The following is a 16,280-nucleotide window of genomic DNA, read 5'->3' as shown; positions in this document are numbered from 1 at the left end:
TGACGTGGGCTGGTGTTGTAGCTGGTTAAGCCACTGCCTGCAACACTGGTACTGCCTATGGGTGCCAGCTCATGTCCCAGCTGCCCCACTTCCGACCCAGCTCTCTGTTAATGCGCCTGGGAAGTCAGTGGAGGATGACCTGAGTGCTTGGACCCCTGCCATCCACATGGGAGATCCTGATTTAGCTCCGGACTCCTGGCTTCAGCTTGCCTGGGCCAGGTTGTAGTGGCCATGTGGGGAGTGAAGCAGCAGCTGGAAGATCAATATCCCCCCCCCTTTTTCCTTCCCTCCCTCTTTCTCTCCCACTCTCTCCTCCTCCCTTCTTTTCCCTTCTTCCCTCCCTCCCTCCCTCCTCTTCTCCCTCTCCTCTCTATAACTCTGTCTTTCAGATAAGTAGACAAATCTTTTCAAAAATTTATTCCTGGGGCTGGTGCTGTGGTATAGCAGTTAAGACTGCAGCGTTGTCATCACATATGTGGGCACTGGTTCGAATCCTGGCTCCAGCTCCCTCATAATGTGCCTGGGAAAGGAGCTGAAGATGACCAAAGTGCTTGGGTCCCTGCACCCGCATGGGAGACCTGGAAGAAGCCCCTGGCTCCCAGCTTCAGATCTGCCCAGCTCTGGCCATTGTGGCCACTGTGGGGAGGGAACCAGTGGATGGAAGATATCTCTCTCTCTCTCTCTCTCTCTCCTCCCTCCCTCCCTCCCTCCCTCTTTCCTGCTCTGTAACTTTGCCTTTCAAATAAATAAATAAATCTTTAAAAAAAAAAAATTATTCCAGGGGTCAGCATTGTGGTTAGCAGGTTATAGCATCCCATATGGGTACCAGTTCAAGTCCTGGCTGCTCCACTTGTGATCCAGCTCCCTACTGACACACCTGGGAATGCAGTAGAGGATGGCCCAAGTACTTGGGCTCCTGCACCCGTGTGGGAGACCTTGAAGAAGCTCCTGGCTTTGGCCTGGCCCAGCCCTGACTGTTGTGGCCATTTGAGGAATGAACCAGTGGATACAAGATCTCTCTCTCCTTCTCCCTAACTCTGCCTTTCAAATAAATAAACCTTTATGAATAAATAAATTAATCTTTATATGTGTGTGTATGTATTTATGAATACATATTCCTGACAAGCACTTACCATTACTTTGTCTTGCGTATAAGCAAAGGGTTAGTGGATGTTTTTTTTCATTGCGGCTTTTATTGGCTCTTTCATACGTTGAAACTTGAATAGTCAATGGAGCACTGGTATCTTTGACGTGATATTTATTGTGTGGTGAGATGTCTTGTGCATTTCAGAAAGTACATCACTGTCCTCCATTATTTTTAATTCAGTAAAATGTGCCGTAGATTTGAGAGCCAGCTGTTGGATGCTGGCATCGCATGCGGTGGCTTTACCCACTACACCACAACACTGGCCCCTCAAGTCTTCATTCTTACCCATAAGTATTTTTTTTAAAGATTTTATTTATTTATTTGAAAGTCAGAATTACACAGAAAAGCAGAGAGAGAGAGAGAGGTCTTCCATCTGCTGGCTCACTCCCCAGCTGGCCACAATGGGTGGAGCTGTGCTGATCCAAAACCAGGAGCTTCTTCCGGGTCTCCCACATGGCTGTAGGGGCCGAAGCACTTGGGCCATCCTCTATTGCTTTCCCAGGTCATAGCAGAGAGCTGGACTGAAAGTGGAGCAGCCGGGACTTGAACCAGCACCCAGCTTGGATGCCGGCACTGCAGATGGTGCCTCTACCCCCTTAAGCCACAGCGCTGGCCCCACCCATAAATATTGAGCTTTGCAATCTGAGATTTAGACAGAAGAATGGGAAAGGGTATGAGGCAGATCAACATTTTTCCCTTTTCCTCCTCTTAACAAGATTTTGTGTGCTTTCTTTTGTTTAAGAATAGGTCAGGCCAGCACTATGGCACAGCAGGTTAAGCTGTGGACTGCAGTGCCAGCATTCCATGAGTGCTGGTTCGAGTCCTGGCTGCTCCACTTCTCATCCAGCTCCCTGCTAATGCTCCTGGGAACATAGCAAGGGATGGCCCAAGTGCTTGGACCCCTGCAACCATCTGGGAGACCCTGATGAAGCTCCTGGCTTCAATCTGGCCCAGCCCTGGCTGTTGTGGCCATTTAGGGAGTGAACCAGCAGGTCAAAGATCTCTCATTTTGTCTCTCCACCTCTCCCCCCACTTTCTAACTCTGCCTTTCAAATAAATAAATCTTTTTTAAAAATTGAAACACGTTTGTCTTTTAAATGATATATACTTATTTATGATAAAAAAATAGCATAGTGACAATTTTTATGACTTTCAGATTTCAAAACTAGAATCTTTTTATATTTAATGGGTGCCATTGTCTCTTGGTGTCCTGGCCAGGTGTCCCGTGTGCCGGTACTGTCAGACGCCAGAGCCAGTAGAAGAAAACAAGTGTTTTGAGTGTGGTGTTCAAGAAGTAAGTAATGGGTAATAGAAAAGAATGATGAGCACAGCTTTAATTGTCTGGGATTTTCTTCTCATTAAGATTTAAATTTTTAAAATAATTCATTTTAAGACTGATTTTTTTTTCTCTTTGTGTCTAGGGTCAGGCAAGACATGAATACAAAAATTATGTGACTCCTAAGCAAAATTTTTCAAGTTTTTTTTTTTTTTTTTTTTTTTTTTTTGACAGGCAGAGTGGACAGTGAGAGAGAGAGACAGAGAGAAAGGTCTTCCTTTGCCATTGGTTCACCCTCCAATGGCCGCTGCGGCTGGCGTGCTGCGGCTGGCACACCGCGCTGATCCGATGGCAGGAGCCAGGTGCTTCTCCTGGTCTCCCATGGGGTGCAGGGCCCAAGCACCTGGGCCATCCTCCACTGCACTCCCGGGCCACAGCAGAGAGCTGGCCTGGAAGAGGGGCAACCAGGACAGAATCCGGCGCCCCTACCGGGACTAGAACCCGGTGTGCCGGCGCCACAAGGCAGAGGATTAGCCTAGTGAGGCGTGGCACTGGCAGGTCAAGTTTTTGCACTCTTATTTATTTTTTTATTTTTAAATTTATTTAACAGAGTTATAGAGAGAAAGACAGACAGAAAGGTCTTCCTTCCATTGGTTTACCCCCCAAATGGCCACTATGGCCGCCGCTGCACTGATCCAAAGCCAGGAGCCAGGTGCTTCCTCCTGGTCTCCCAGGCGGGTACAGGAGCCCAAGCACTTGGGCCATCCTCCACTGTCTTCCCGGGCCACAGCAGAAAGCTGGACTGGAAGAGGAGCAACCTGGACTAGAACCCGGCGCCCATATGGGATTGCCAGCACCATAGGCGGAGGATTAACCAAGTGAGCCATGGCGCTGGCCCCTGCACTCTGTTGTTTTAAAAGGCTTGGGTTTTTACTGATGAGCTGAATCTTTTGCTTATTATTTACATAGCACTCTTCAGAAATCAGAGCGAAGAAATTGATTGAGCCAGAAAATGGACCTTGATGGTTGGCTTTTAGATTCCTACTGATTGATGACCCCTGTGGAGACAACGCCCAGTCCCCTCCTGTTAGTCCCTTCCCACCTGGAGTCGGCCAGGTCCAGTATTTTTATTTATCTAACGAAGATCTTCCCTTCTTGGCAGAACCTTTGGATTTGTTTGATATGTGGCCACATAGGATGTGGACGGTATGTCAGTCGACATGCTTACAAGCACTTTGAGGAGACACAGCACACGTATGCCATGCAGCTCACCAACCACCGAGTCTGGGACTATGCTGGAGGTGAGCACCACTCTCGTTTCTAATTTGGACTCCTTCTGTCTGGCAGTGTTTCTGTGGAACCTCCTCTCGCTCACAGTCTGGAATGTCATCTTCCCGATGGCATCTTCCTGGGCCTCTGAGGGTACCAGGCCTGAGCCTCATTTCATAAAGAGAATTAACACTTCCGCTCTTGCCTGCTCACTCTCTCCAAAATTCAAATGATTTGACCCAGTTTTAAAGAAATAAGATACTTTATTTAGGTCTGTAAAAATGAAAATTTTGCCAGAGGTAGAAACATATGAAGGCCCTTTTCATCCTGAAGAGACGCACTTTCATTGACAACTTCTTTTCTTTAGATAATTATGTCCACCGACTGGTTGCAAGTAAAACAGATGGGAAAATAGTCCAGTATGAGTGTGAGGGCGACACCTGCCAGGAAGAGAAAATAGATGCCTTACAGTTAGAGGTAAGACTTTGATGAGTTGGCACTGACATCTGTTACAACTTGAAGGGTTGCTTGGACTGTAAATTTTGCCATTCACTCTGTATCTAATTTTTTTTCCAAAAAGTTCTATCATTCCTGTGAAGGATTATTAAAATATTTTCATTCCATCTGTTTTTCTTTGGAAGTCTGAGCTTTGCTGTGCTTACTGTTTTCAATGTGATATTCCGAATTTAATGTGATATCTCAGGTTCAGGGTAATTAATTGTTTGTCTCCCTTAGCTGCAGTAAAGCTGGAAGTTGAGAAATGTTCTCACTGGCATCACAGTGGCAGTTAGAAACTGAGCAGACCTGGCCAGAGGACGGAAGACCCAGTAGCATTTGTCCAACCTCAGGAACTTTCTCACGTCGACGAGGCTGGCATTCTATGAATTGGATGCTTTTCTATTCAGCTGTGTACTCAAACTATATATATATATATATATATATATATATATTTAAGATTCATTTATTTGAGAGGCAGGGTTACAGAGAAAGGCAAAGACACAGAGAGAGATCTTCCATCTGCTGGTTCACTCCCTAAATGGCCTCAAGGACTGGGAAATGGAGCAGCTGGGATTCGAACCTGCACCCATATGGGACGCTGGTGCTGCAGCATGTGGCTTTAAGTGGTTGCGCCACGATGCCAGTCCCTCACACTATGTATTTTATAAGTTAGAGGCCTGTGTACTTAAAGCCATTTGAGGATATTCATGTACTTGAAGAAACAGCAGAATTAATACAATCTGATTTTTCTTCATAGCAGTATATCATATGTACTATAAAGCTGATACATAAATTTGATGTAAATGAAGGGGAAGTTTAACATAGTCCTGTTTTAAATACTTTAACCTTGGAAGGAAATAGACATTGCAAAACTTCCTCATCTGCAGGTTTTCAGTAAAGTGGCGTAAAGTAAGGCTGACGTTACCATTAATAAAATATGGCACGGCCGGCGCCGCAGCTCACTAGGCTAATCCTCCGCCTTGTGGTGCCGGCACACCAGGTTCTAGTCCCGGTCGGGGCGCCGGATTCTGTCCCAGTTGTCCCTCTTCCAGGCCAGCTCTCTGCTGTGGCCAGGGAGTGCAGTGGAGGATGGCCCAGGTGCTTGGGCCCTGCACCCCATGGGAGACCAGGAGAAGCACCTGGCTCCTGCCATCGGATCAATGCATTGCGCCGGCCACAGCACGTGGGCCGCAGCTGCCACTGGGGTGTGAACCAACAGTAAAAGGAAGACCCTTCTCTCTGTCTCTCTCTCTCACTGTCCACTCTGCCTGTCAAAAATAAAAATAAATAAATAAATAAAATATGGTACTGGTATGAAAAAGATAAAACCCTTTTTGTTACATTTTTAGAATGAGTAACTCTTCCACATTGAGAATGTGTGTGAGCATTTTGTATTCAAGAGGCGTTTATTGAGGGCTGCACTCTGTCCACCTACAGGCACGAAGCGAACTCCCCGCCCTTGTGGAGCATACGTCCTTATGGCCCAGACATTCCAATCATCCCTTCCCTGCACTTCTGCTGTTCTAGAGTGACCCCTAAACTAGGGATGTGCTCTTGCTCCCTGTTGGCCTGGGCCTACCCTTCCCCACATTGCACAACACAACACCCCACCACCTCGCACAGACCCCATTGCTGTCCTCGGCACCCCAGCCTCATCAGTGTTGCAGCTCATCTCTGAAGCGATTCTAAGCATCCAAAGCATCCAGCACTCTGTTGTGGTCCAGTGGGTCCCTGGGATCAGAGCTTGGTCTGTCAGGTTCCTCCTGTCTGTCAAGAGCCCTTGTAGCTCCAACCTTCTCAGCTCCTACTGTCATTTACTGTCCATCCCCTCCCTGTCCTTACCCAGGGCTTCATTCATTCATGCAGTCAGGCAGCAATCTTCCGTAACCCCCGCATGTGCCAGCACTGGAGACACTGAGGTAGAGATGCAGTCCAGGTGATGGGCACATGGCGGTGATCAGGTGTGCTAAGACGTGCTGTTAGTGCTAGACAGGTGGCTGTGAGCTGTGAGGGGCAGGACAGCTCCCCAGAGGCAGGTAAGTGGATGAGTGGGTTTGAGTTATGCATGATCACTGTAGTTCTTGTTGTTTTGTTTCGCTTCTTCTTAAAGATTTTATTTATCTATTTGAGTGGAAGAGTTAGAGAGGGAAAGACAGAGAGAAAGGTCTTCCATCCTTGCTGGTTCACTCCCCAAATGGCCACAATGGCTGGATCCAGGCCAATCTGAAGCCAAGAGCCAGGAGCTTTTTCTGGTCTCCCATGTGGGTACAGGGGCTCAAGCATTTGGGCCATCTTCCACTGATTTCCCAGGCCATCAGCAGAGAGCTGGATCAGAAGTGGTGTAGTCAGGACACGAACTGGCACCTAAATGGGATGCTGGTGCTTCCGGGCCAGAGTGTTAACCCGCTGTGCCGCAGCACCAGCCCCCTGTAGTTCTTCTTAGAGTCAGCTTGGCCAGAGTCAGTTCTTATAACTGAACACTCCCCCAGCTAGAACGTAAGCCCCAGGAGGATAAAAGTGCAGTTGTCACGTCTGTTGCCCAGCCCAGCGCTGGTTAAGCAGGTTGGAGCTAAAGTGTCATGTTCATTCTCATGGCTGCATATTCTTCTCTAGATCATGAAAGGTCAGCCTTTAATTAGATTTCAGAAACTTGACAGCAGTGACTTACGTTTTGATATTTTCTGTTTCTAGTATTCATATTTACTAACGAGTCAGCTGGAATCTCAGCGAATCTACTGGGAGAACAAGATAGTTCGGATGGAGAAGGACGCGGCAGAGGAAGTAGGTCTCTGGTGCGGTGACGGCTGAAATGCCTGTGGCCAGGCAGTGTGGCGGGCGGGGGAGGCAGCGTGCAGGGAGAAGGAATCCTAGACACGTCCCTTCTCAGCCCGATAACAACTGCAGAACTGTTTGCCTCTGGAAAGAAACCTTGGATTTCAAGACCTGAGTGTTCTGGGTACTGGGGGAGGATCTTAGGAGGGTTGGTTTGTTTGTTACTTCAATCAGGTTTTCTAATGCCTTGTGTAATTCCATTTTAAAAATCAGAAGTACATACATAAGAGTTTGTAATTTGAGTCAGCCAGTTGGTTTGTCAGCTTAGGAACAGCTGCTGTGAGGAGCTGAATGTGAACTTCTGAGGCAACAAAATGGTGTTGAGCCTTTTAAATAGAAGGAAATAAATTTGGGCAGAGATACCAGGGCTTCAGTGCTCACCTGCTGTTTCACTGGGCAGGGGCAGCAGTTCCCACGTTTTCAAAGGCCACCATTCACCACTCTGGCGTGTAAAAGAGAAGAGTAGCGCGATTTTGGTGGGAACTCGGATGCAGGGCCTGGAACTCTACCTGTGTGGTTTTTTTCTTTTCTCCAGAAAGTTCAAGGAACCCTGAAGGTTCCAAAGAAGGTAGTTTGAAAACCAAGGGACCCCTGAGGGTTTGTGTATAATTAGGCGCTAGAAATCATTTTCTGGTGTGGAACACTATCTAATTCGGTAATTCCCTTAATATTAGATAAACACTCTTACAATCGCCACATGAGGCCGGCGCCGCGGCTCACTAGGCTAATCCTCCACCTAGCGGCGCCGGCACACCGGGTTCTAGTCCCACTCAGGGCGCCAGATTCTTTCCTGGTTGCCCCTCTTCCAGGCCAGCTCTCTGCTGTGGCCCGGGAAGGCAGTGGAGGATGGCCCAAGTGCTTGGGCCCTGCACCCGCCTGGGAGACCAGGAGGAAGCACCTGGCTCCTGGCTTCGGATCAGCGCGGTGCGCCGACCATGGTGGCCATTGGAGGGTGAACCAATGGCAAAGGAAGACCTTTCTCTCTGTCTCTCTCACTATCCACTCTGCCTGTCCAAAAAAAAAAAAAAATCGCCACATGAATATTAGTGACGTTGTGGGTCCCTACCAACACCTGAGCCTTCAGATGGGGGCTGCAGAGCTGAGCTTGGGGCCACCTCTGTGGTGGTCGTGACTGCCCTGCTGCTGAGCAGGCGGGGTCCAGCTCTCAAGTATGTCCATAAATGGAAAAAAATCGATTCTTAACTCCTTTTTTGTTAGGATTTATTTATTTATTGGAAAGTCAGAGCTACAGGGGGGGCTGGCATGGGAGAGGGTTCTTCCATCTGCCTGTTCACTCCCCAAGCAGCTGTCAGGGCTGAGCCAGGCTGAAGCCAGGAGCCTGGAACTCTGTCCAGGTCTCCCACATGGGTGGCAGGGGCCCAAGCACTTGGGCCATCTTCCACTGCTTTTCCCAGGCCATTAGCAGAGCGCCAGTTCAGAAGTAGAGCAGCCAGAATACAAACCCGTGCCCATATGGATGCCGGTGTCACAGGTGGCAGCTTTACCCACTACACCACAGTGCTGGTCCCTTAACTCCAGTTTAAAAATGATCTGTAGTGAAAAATGATTGGTAAGGTTCCTACAAGAACCTACCAAACATAGAGGTGTCTTTCCAGAGGCGCTTGAAGTCACTTGACTCACTAGTCCTTAACGGGGCTTGACTGTGGCACCGCAGGGAAAGTCGGCCTCGGGGAACACTCAGCAGAGGCAGAACACAGTCGCTGCCACTCAGGGTCAAGTTGTGGACTCGACACTGTCGCCTCGCTAGTGGCTTTTCCTGCAGGATATCCGGCATGGCTGCCTGAAGTGCTTCATGCAGACCCTTGGGCTCCGCTGGTGGTTCTCTCCACCCTGGAGGAGTCTAGGATTGATCGCGTTCCTAAGGCCAAGGACAGGGAAATGAAACACTGAACCCCGAGTTTACTCTTAGGTAGGGCTGTGATGGAGGCGCGGGCAGCCCCAAGCAGGAAGCTTGAGCTGCGTGAAAGAATGCTTTGTTTTCTGGCAACAAATGTTGTTTATCCATAGTTAGTGAACGACACAACCCTTTGTCCTGCCACTGTCCTCCTCCTGACCAGTCCTGTGGCCAGTAGCACCCCAGCCGTAGGGCGTGGACAAGGAGAAACCGTCCTGATTCTGGGTTTCCCTGGAGAGATTCTTGTTTTGGGGCCTCATACAATGTTCACATAGGGCAGAAGAAGGGATCAAAGTTGGAATTCATCATTGTGGACTTCTAAAGTTGGTTTGTAAAAATTTTGCTCAGATAATTGGGGAGGGGGAGTTAGGACTATCCCCAGAGAGCATGCAGTTTTGCTTCACAAATGAGTAGGATTTCTGTCCTTTCAGATTAACAACATGAAGACCAAGTTTAAGGAAACAATCGAGAAATGCGACAGCCTGGAGCAGAGGCTGAGTGACCTCCTGAAAGAGAAGCAGTCTGTGGAGCGCAAGTAGGTGCAGCCGCTGTGTGCCTTGGCTGACCGTTTCACCGTGATGGGCTCTGTAAGCAGGTGTCGCCTGCGTTCCTTTGGAAACACCTTGTCTTCCAAGTGTGTTCATCGCCAGGTTTTCCTGGGTGTCCCTGAGTGGCGAGCAGGCTCACCGTGGCTGCTCGTAGACGTGCAGCGTCCGTGCCCGCGGGGGATGCAGCGTTCCCTCCTGGTGTCTGTGCGCTGGGCCCGTTGCAGTGTCTTCTAGTTTTACCTTCAGCGAGCAGTGCCCTCCTGTCAGGAGCCTGCAGCTTCTCTGAGCCGCGGAGCTGAGAACTAGCAGTGAGGGAACAGACTCCGTCTGAGCCGTCGCCGTCCGCGGCTCTGTCCTGGAGCGGGAATGAGAGGTCGGCGAGAGTGGATATGGGGCAAACGTTCACGAACCACGTGGCAGGAACAGCCCCCGTGGCTGTTTTTTAGGGAAGAAAGTTGCTTTTGATTGAAATGATCCTTCCAGTTTAAGGTATTTTTAAAGGTTAATTTGTTTGAAAAGCAAGTGACAGAGATATCTTCTTACCCTGGTTCACTCCCAAATGCCCGCAGCAGCCAGGGCTGAGCCACACCAAAGCCAGGAACCAGGAATTCCATCTGGGTCTCCCACATGGGTAAACGCTACTCAGTGGAGCCGTCATCAGCTGCTTCCCACATTAGCAGGAGCTGGTTCAGAAGTGGAGTGGCTGGGACTGGAACCAGTGCTCATGGGACGTGAGGGTCCCGGGCAGCAGCTTAACCTGCAGTACCACAATACCAACCCCTGTGGGTTAAATTAGATTAAAAAAATGTATTTTTTACCTCCTTCATACAAATGGATAAAAAAAACTGTACACCATAAATGTGCAATTACTATCTCATTTATGCTTAAAAATATATATTTAAAGCAAGTAATTGGTCTGTTGAGGGGGAGTAATTGGTCTTTAAGGAAAAACTATTTGGAAACATTTGGGAATAAATTTCGACTTATAGAAAGACTGCAAAGATAGTATGGAGAGGCTGCTGTTTGGCACAGCAGTTAGGTGCCTGCATCCCATATCGGAGTGCCTGGTTTGAGTCTTAGCTCCTCTGTTTCTGATCCAACTTCCCTGGGTCTCCCACACAAGTGGCAGGGGCCAGCCAGCTGAGCCATCTTCCACTGCTTTCCCAGGCTCATCATCAGGGAGCTAGGTCAGCAGCAGAGCAGCTGGAACTCAGACCAGTGCTCTGCTACGGGATGGTGGGTCAAGGCGGCGGCTTTACCCACTGTGCCACAGCGCCAGCCCTGGAGGCAGCCAGTATCGATGGTGCCAGTGAATAGTCTTCTAGACCTCTAGCTCTGCCCACATGTCTCACAAAATCTTTTTATTTATTTATTTATTTGAAAGAGTTACACAGAGAAGGAGAGGCAGAGAGAGAGGTCTTCCATTCGCTGGTTCACTCAGCTAGCTGCAGCGGCCCTAGCTGTGGCAGTCTGAAGCCAGGAGCTTCTTGCAGGTCTCCATGTGGGTTCAGGGGCCCAAGGACTTGGGCCATCTTCTACTGCTTTCCCAGGCCATAGCAGAGAGCTGGATTGGAAGTGGAGCAGCCGGGACTCAAACCGGTGCCCACCCAGGATGCCGGCGCTGCAGGCGGTGGCTTTACCTGCTTCGCCTCAGTGCCGGCCCCTTTTTTTTCATACTGCACATTCAGATTCATGTTCTTTGTATCAGTTGCTTGGTGCTCCAATATATGAATACACCATAGTAATTTTCACTTTAATTTACTTATTTAAAGGGCAGCGAGACAGAGACAGAGTTTCCATCTGCTGCTTACTTCCCAAATGCCTACACTAACTGGGGCTGGACCTGCAAAAGCCAGGAGCCTGGAACTCAGTCCAGGTCTTCCATTGGGGCAGGAATCCAAGTACTTGATCCATCATCTGCTGCCCCGAGGGTACAGATTAGAAACAGAAAGCTGGAATGGAACTTGAGCCAGGACACACCCAGGCACACTTTTGATATGGGGCGTGGATGTCCCAAGCAGCATCTTAACCACTCTGCCCGTGCCCATCCAGTGTTAATCAGCTCCCTGATGATAGACACTTAAGTGAGCTCAAGTCTTACACTGTTACAGTCAGTGCTGTGCTAAGCATCTTCTCCAGGTGTCTTTTTGCATAGTCCTGAATATTTTTATTATATAGAATACCTGTGAAATCAGACAACACCCCCTGAAATTTACGCTGAAATGTGGCCCCTTAAAGTTCACTAGAAATGCTATCCGGGGTGCCACATGCGCTACCGGAATTTGGGGTGCCTTACGATTATTACGATTATTAGACTTATTACCAAATCCCCGATATTAATAAGCCCGAGAGGGTTCTTGCCTAGTATTTAGAGAAGAATTCTAAATACCGGCACAGATAAACGAGGCAGCATGGTATGTTTTAAGCTTTTATTTAGTAAGAAAGGTGCATAAGAGAATGAGAGCTTTATTTAGGGGAGAGAGGTGAATAGGGGTTCATACCAAGCACAGGAACCAGCCACGTGGATGAGCATCTAGGCCGGGAAGCCTAGAGCACATGGCCCAAAGGCCACGCACCCTGGAGGCGCAGGGCTACAGCAAGCCCTGTCCTGGCAAGAGGTCAGGGAAGAAGAGCAGGGCCGGGCACACGGTGCCCCAGGCTTTTAACCCACTTCCAAAGGGGAGTGGTTAATTAACCTGATTGGCTGGTGGGCACCCCGGTGTGGCCAGGTAGGGGAATGAGGCCACATAGGGGCGTGGCAAAGGCATCAGGTAGGAGCATGAGGTCACACAGGGGCGTGGTTTTCCAGTTCACTAGTCTGATCAATTTTAACCTGTATGCCTGTCTACTTCACCTGTGTCAAAGGACTTGTGAATTTTCTCCTCCTGCAGCCATTGCCAAGTTGACTTCCAAAGTCTTTCTCCAGCTGATGCTGCAGTGCCAGTGTGTAGGAGTGCCTCTTTTCCCATGTCTAAGCTCCCTGGCATTCTGATACATAAAAATGGTATCTCAGATGGTGTTTTAATTTGTAATTCCTCCCTTATGAGTAAGATTGGGCAGCAAGAATGGGACACTCCTGAAAACCCTTTGGTTAGAATAAGCACGTTTTTTCCCTTCCCCAGCAAATGCAGTGAGGTCAGAGCACTTGACTCTTCAAGAATGTCACTTATCCTCATAACTTCCTTATCACAGTTGTCTCTAAGGCACCTGTTTAACCACTGACCTCAGAGGAGCAGAAGTTTTGCCATGAGTCACAGAGTAGTTTCTGCTATTGGAAAACTTCTGATGCTTAAAACAAAAAGTATCTTGAACACTTGGGTTAACTGGAGCAAAATTCTTGCTTTGTGCAGCTGACTGCAAGGTCGGCAAACAGCGCAGGAGGGAGGGGTCTGTTCTCAGTGGATTCTGAGGCTGTGGCTCCTCTGTGCAATCCCAGAGCAGAAAGAGGACTGTGTCAGCAAATGAAAATGTGCTTTGTCTTCCTTTGTTTTGCAAAAGGTGCACTCAGCTAAACACAAAAGTGGCCAGACTCACAACTGAACTTAAAGAGGAGCAGGAAATGAACAAATGTTTGCGAGCCAACCAGGTCCTCCTGCAGAACAAGCTGAAGGAGGAGGAGAGGGTGTTGAAGGAGACCTGTGACCAAAAAGACTTGCAGATAACAGAGATCCAGGAGCAGCTGCGTGATGTCATGTTCTACCTGGAGGCGCAGCAGAAGATCAACCACCTGCCTGCTGAGGCACGCCAGGAAATCCAGGAGGGACAGATCAACATCCCCGTGGCTGCTGCCTCCAGCCCCTCCTCGTCAGGGGGCCCTGGGAAGCTGCCCTCCAGGAAGGGCCGTAGCAAGAGAGGCAAGTGACCTTCCGAGAGACAGACCTCCTGAGACGGGGGTGTGCCGGGACCCTCAGCTCCCTGTGCGGGTGGGCCCTAATAAGTGCAAGTGAGGATCTCGCCACAGTCGTTCGGCTTTTTCATTTGCTGGTGTGCGGTGTGTGGAATGTAGAGGGTGCCGACGGGAGAGCTGATGGAAAGTTGAATAGTTCACTAACCTTAGACGTTCTGATGACCACTTTGCCTTCCTGCTTGGTAGATGTCCCAACTCTGCTGTTCATTTTTCTCTTGTATTTATTGAGTTGGTATTCTTGACATACAGTTCTGGGGTAGGTTTAAGACATTAAAGGTTGTTTTTTTTTTTTTTTTTTTTTTTTTTTTTTTTTTTGTAACCTCAAAGGTATTGTTAACTAGCACTAAAGCACCACACCTCCCTGAGGTGGCCACAGCTGCTTTGAAGGTGGTTCCCATTGGCTACGGAGAAGTTAGGAAAATTCCCTGGCCTAGTCTCCTGTCATTGTCATCCCTCCCTCCCTCCCTCCCTCCCTCCCTCCCTCCCTCCCTCCCTCTGGGGAGTTAAAGAATTGTTTGAATGTTGGATGAAAAGAGACTGGGGTTGTAAAGCCGGCACTGGCCTGTGGCCAGCAGCCATCTCTTCTTGCTCTCAGGCTAGCCAGAAAGCACAAATCACCAGGGGCCGACTGAGTAGACCCAGTGTCAGAAAAAATGGTGGCAGTTGCACTTCGTTTATTTTTGGTGACCCCACACATCATTATGAACCTCAGATAAGAAAGGATGCTTAATGGCTGCTCCAACACTCAGACCTCAGAGTGGATTTCCTAGCATCTAGCAACAAGAAGCAGGGAGATTCACCATCTCTGGAGATGGAGGAGGCCTCTGACGAGCTAATTATGCGTTTTGCTGGTATCAGTGTTTTCGGAGTGTTTACAGAAGATTAGGCTGCAGGTTCAGGTTGCAGCTAGAGGGAGCTTGTGCAGATTCCACGTATGCTTGAAGGCTGATTCTGAATGCTAAAGTGGGGATTCCCGCAGAGCCCCTGCACAGCAGTCATGCGCTGCCTCTCTGGCCAGCGAAGGCTGGGTCCTTTCTCCAGAGCCATGATCATCCGACACTCCGTAACTCACAGAAATGGGGCCAGATCGGTTCAGACCCTTGTCGGAAGTTCGCTTCTAGGTGAGGTGGCTGGATAGGTTAACAAGATGAACCATTAAATGATGGGTTTTGTTTTCTGCTTTATAATTAGCCAAAGGTTTCCAATGACCACATTTCAGAAGTGTTTAGCCTGTGAGTAGGCCTCGTCCCCTTTGATGTCCTGTGTGTCTTACATGTTACTTGTTAATGCACCAGCTGGATCCCCAGTGCCATCCATCTCTATGGGACATGCTGCAGCATTTCCCCAAAATGTTCCCTGTAACTTTGCAGAATGAATGTACTCAGATGTTCTTAACTTTCACTAGGGCAGACGACTCCGCAAGTCCTCCCTGGGCTTGAATCACAGCTGTCCTGGAGCAAGAGAGGGAATGCAAAGCAGACCCTAACTCTCTTCCCTATAGAGATTCTATTTTATTTAAATCTATTTTTACACTAGTTAGAACCCTGCTGTTTGGGCTGAGGGCGTGTCTTGCACGTGGGACCTTGAGGAAGCCGAGGGGATTGCTGCGCTAGGGAAGAGAATTAGAAGCCGTGTACAAAGCGCGTGCTCCTCATTTCTCTGATTGCTCCCATCAAGCAGCCCCACCACCAGCTGGGAGATGGAGCCTTCTGGCACAGGTGGGACAGAGCTCCCAAAGGCCGTGCCCAGAGCAGTGCGCAGATCATCAAAGGTTTCCAGATTAGTTGAAGGTTTCAGAATGTTCCAGAAAAAAAGAAAAATCTTAACAAAATGTGTAAACGAAGTGTTTTTTAAGAAGGGCCAAAGAGTCATGTTTAAATTTGACACAGTAACGTAAGATAGAAGCCGTTAGTGTTCTCTTCAAGAAGTGAACCAGTTAATACACCCCCTATGACCTTGAACAATGACATTGCATTAAAATTACCAAACTTTGGAATTATTTTGGCCTGTGTGAAATGTGTGTGTCTAACTCGACTTTTGGGTGGGATCTGTATCGGCGTCTCAGTGTTCCCGGCCCGGATTCAGAAGGCAGCGTGAAAGCGTTTCAGTAGTACAGCGAGGGGCCAGATGACGGCTTCCTGCCGCTGCTCCAGCTAATGGAAGTGGGCCGAACCAGACCGACGGAAGCCAGGGAAAGTCTTCTCAACTTAGAGGCTTGGTGCAGGGGGACGCAGGCGCCACAGCTCTTAGAAAGTGAACAGCTGTTACACCTGAGACTTTGTGGGCCCTCCAGCAATCTGAGTTGTTTTGTTTTTGTAGACTGTCAACAAATGTGACTCATGAAAATGCTGCCATGGTTTGAATAGGATGTGCTACCAAGCTCATGCAGACCATGGGTGTTGTGGGGCCCGGGTTAAGTGGTGCTGTGACGCCAGCATCCCACGCTCGTGCTGGTTCCAGTCCTGGCTCCTTACTTCTCTTCCTGCTATTGCACTTGGGAAAGTGGCAGAAGATGGCCCCAGTGCCTGGGCCGCTGCACCTTTGTGGGAGACCTGGATGGGGAGATTTTCAGGCTGCTGGTTTTGGCTTGGCCCAGCTGTTGTGGCCAAGTGAGGAGCGAACCAGCAGTTGGGAGATCTGTGTTTCTCCCTTTCTCTAACTCTGCCTTTCAAATAAATGACTCTTCAGGTGGCACTCTCAAAGCCTTGTGTTAAAGGCACTAAGAAGGTGGACTTAATCCAGTTATGGTGTCCATTGGTGGGCCTAGAGGGAGGTCCTCAGGCCATTGAGGGCTTGCCCTGGGAAGGTAGGTCTCCGGAGAGTACAAAGGCCTGAGCTGAGCCCAGCCCTCCTGCTTCCTGGTTCACCACGTGCTGATGGCATCCACC

At 49.0% G+C, this 16,280-nt stretch overlaps 1 protein-coding gene across 1 annotated transcript in view; it reads left to right on the top strand.

Moving 5' to 3' along the window:
- The window catches only part of BRAP (BRCA1 associated protein), a 37,500-nt gene extending 22,109 nt beyond the window's left edge, over positions 1–15,391 (top strand). Inside the window, exons 7-12 of the mRNA XM_002719751.6 lie at positions 2,366–2,441; positions 3,586–3,724; positions 4,060–4,169; positions 6,882–6,971; positions 9,369–9,472; positions 12,984–15,391. Coding sequence (XP_002719797.1) covers positions 2,366–2,441; positions 3,586–3,724; positions 4,060–4,169; positions 6,882–6,971; positions 9,369–9,472; positions 12,984–13,347 — 883 coding nt within the window. The 3' untranslated portion in view covers positions 13,348–15,391. The remainder of the gene's footprint in view (positions 1–2,365; positions 2,442–3,585; positions 3,725–4,059; positions 4,170–6,881; positions 6,972–9,368; positions 9,473–12,983) is intronic.
- Positions 15,392–16,280: the final 889 nt, after the last annotated feature.

The sequence above is a fragment of the Oryctolagus cuniculus genome, chromosome 21 (genome assembly GCF_051225735.1).
Source record: "Oryctolagus cuniculus isolate XC-2025 breed Fujian yellow rabbit chromosome 21, ASM5122573v1, whole genome shotgun sequence".
Taxonomy (NCBI): domain Eukaryota; kingdom Metazoa; phylum Chordata; class Mammalia; order Lagomorpha; family Leporidae; genus Oryctolagus; species Oryctolagus cuniculus.
This window is presented reverse-complemented; position numbering and strand designations above follow the sequence as displayed.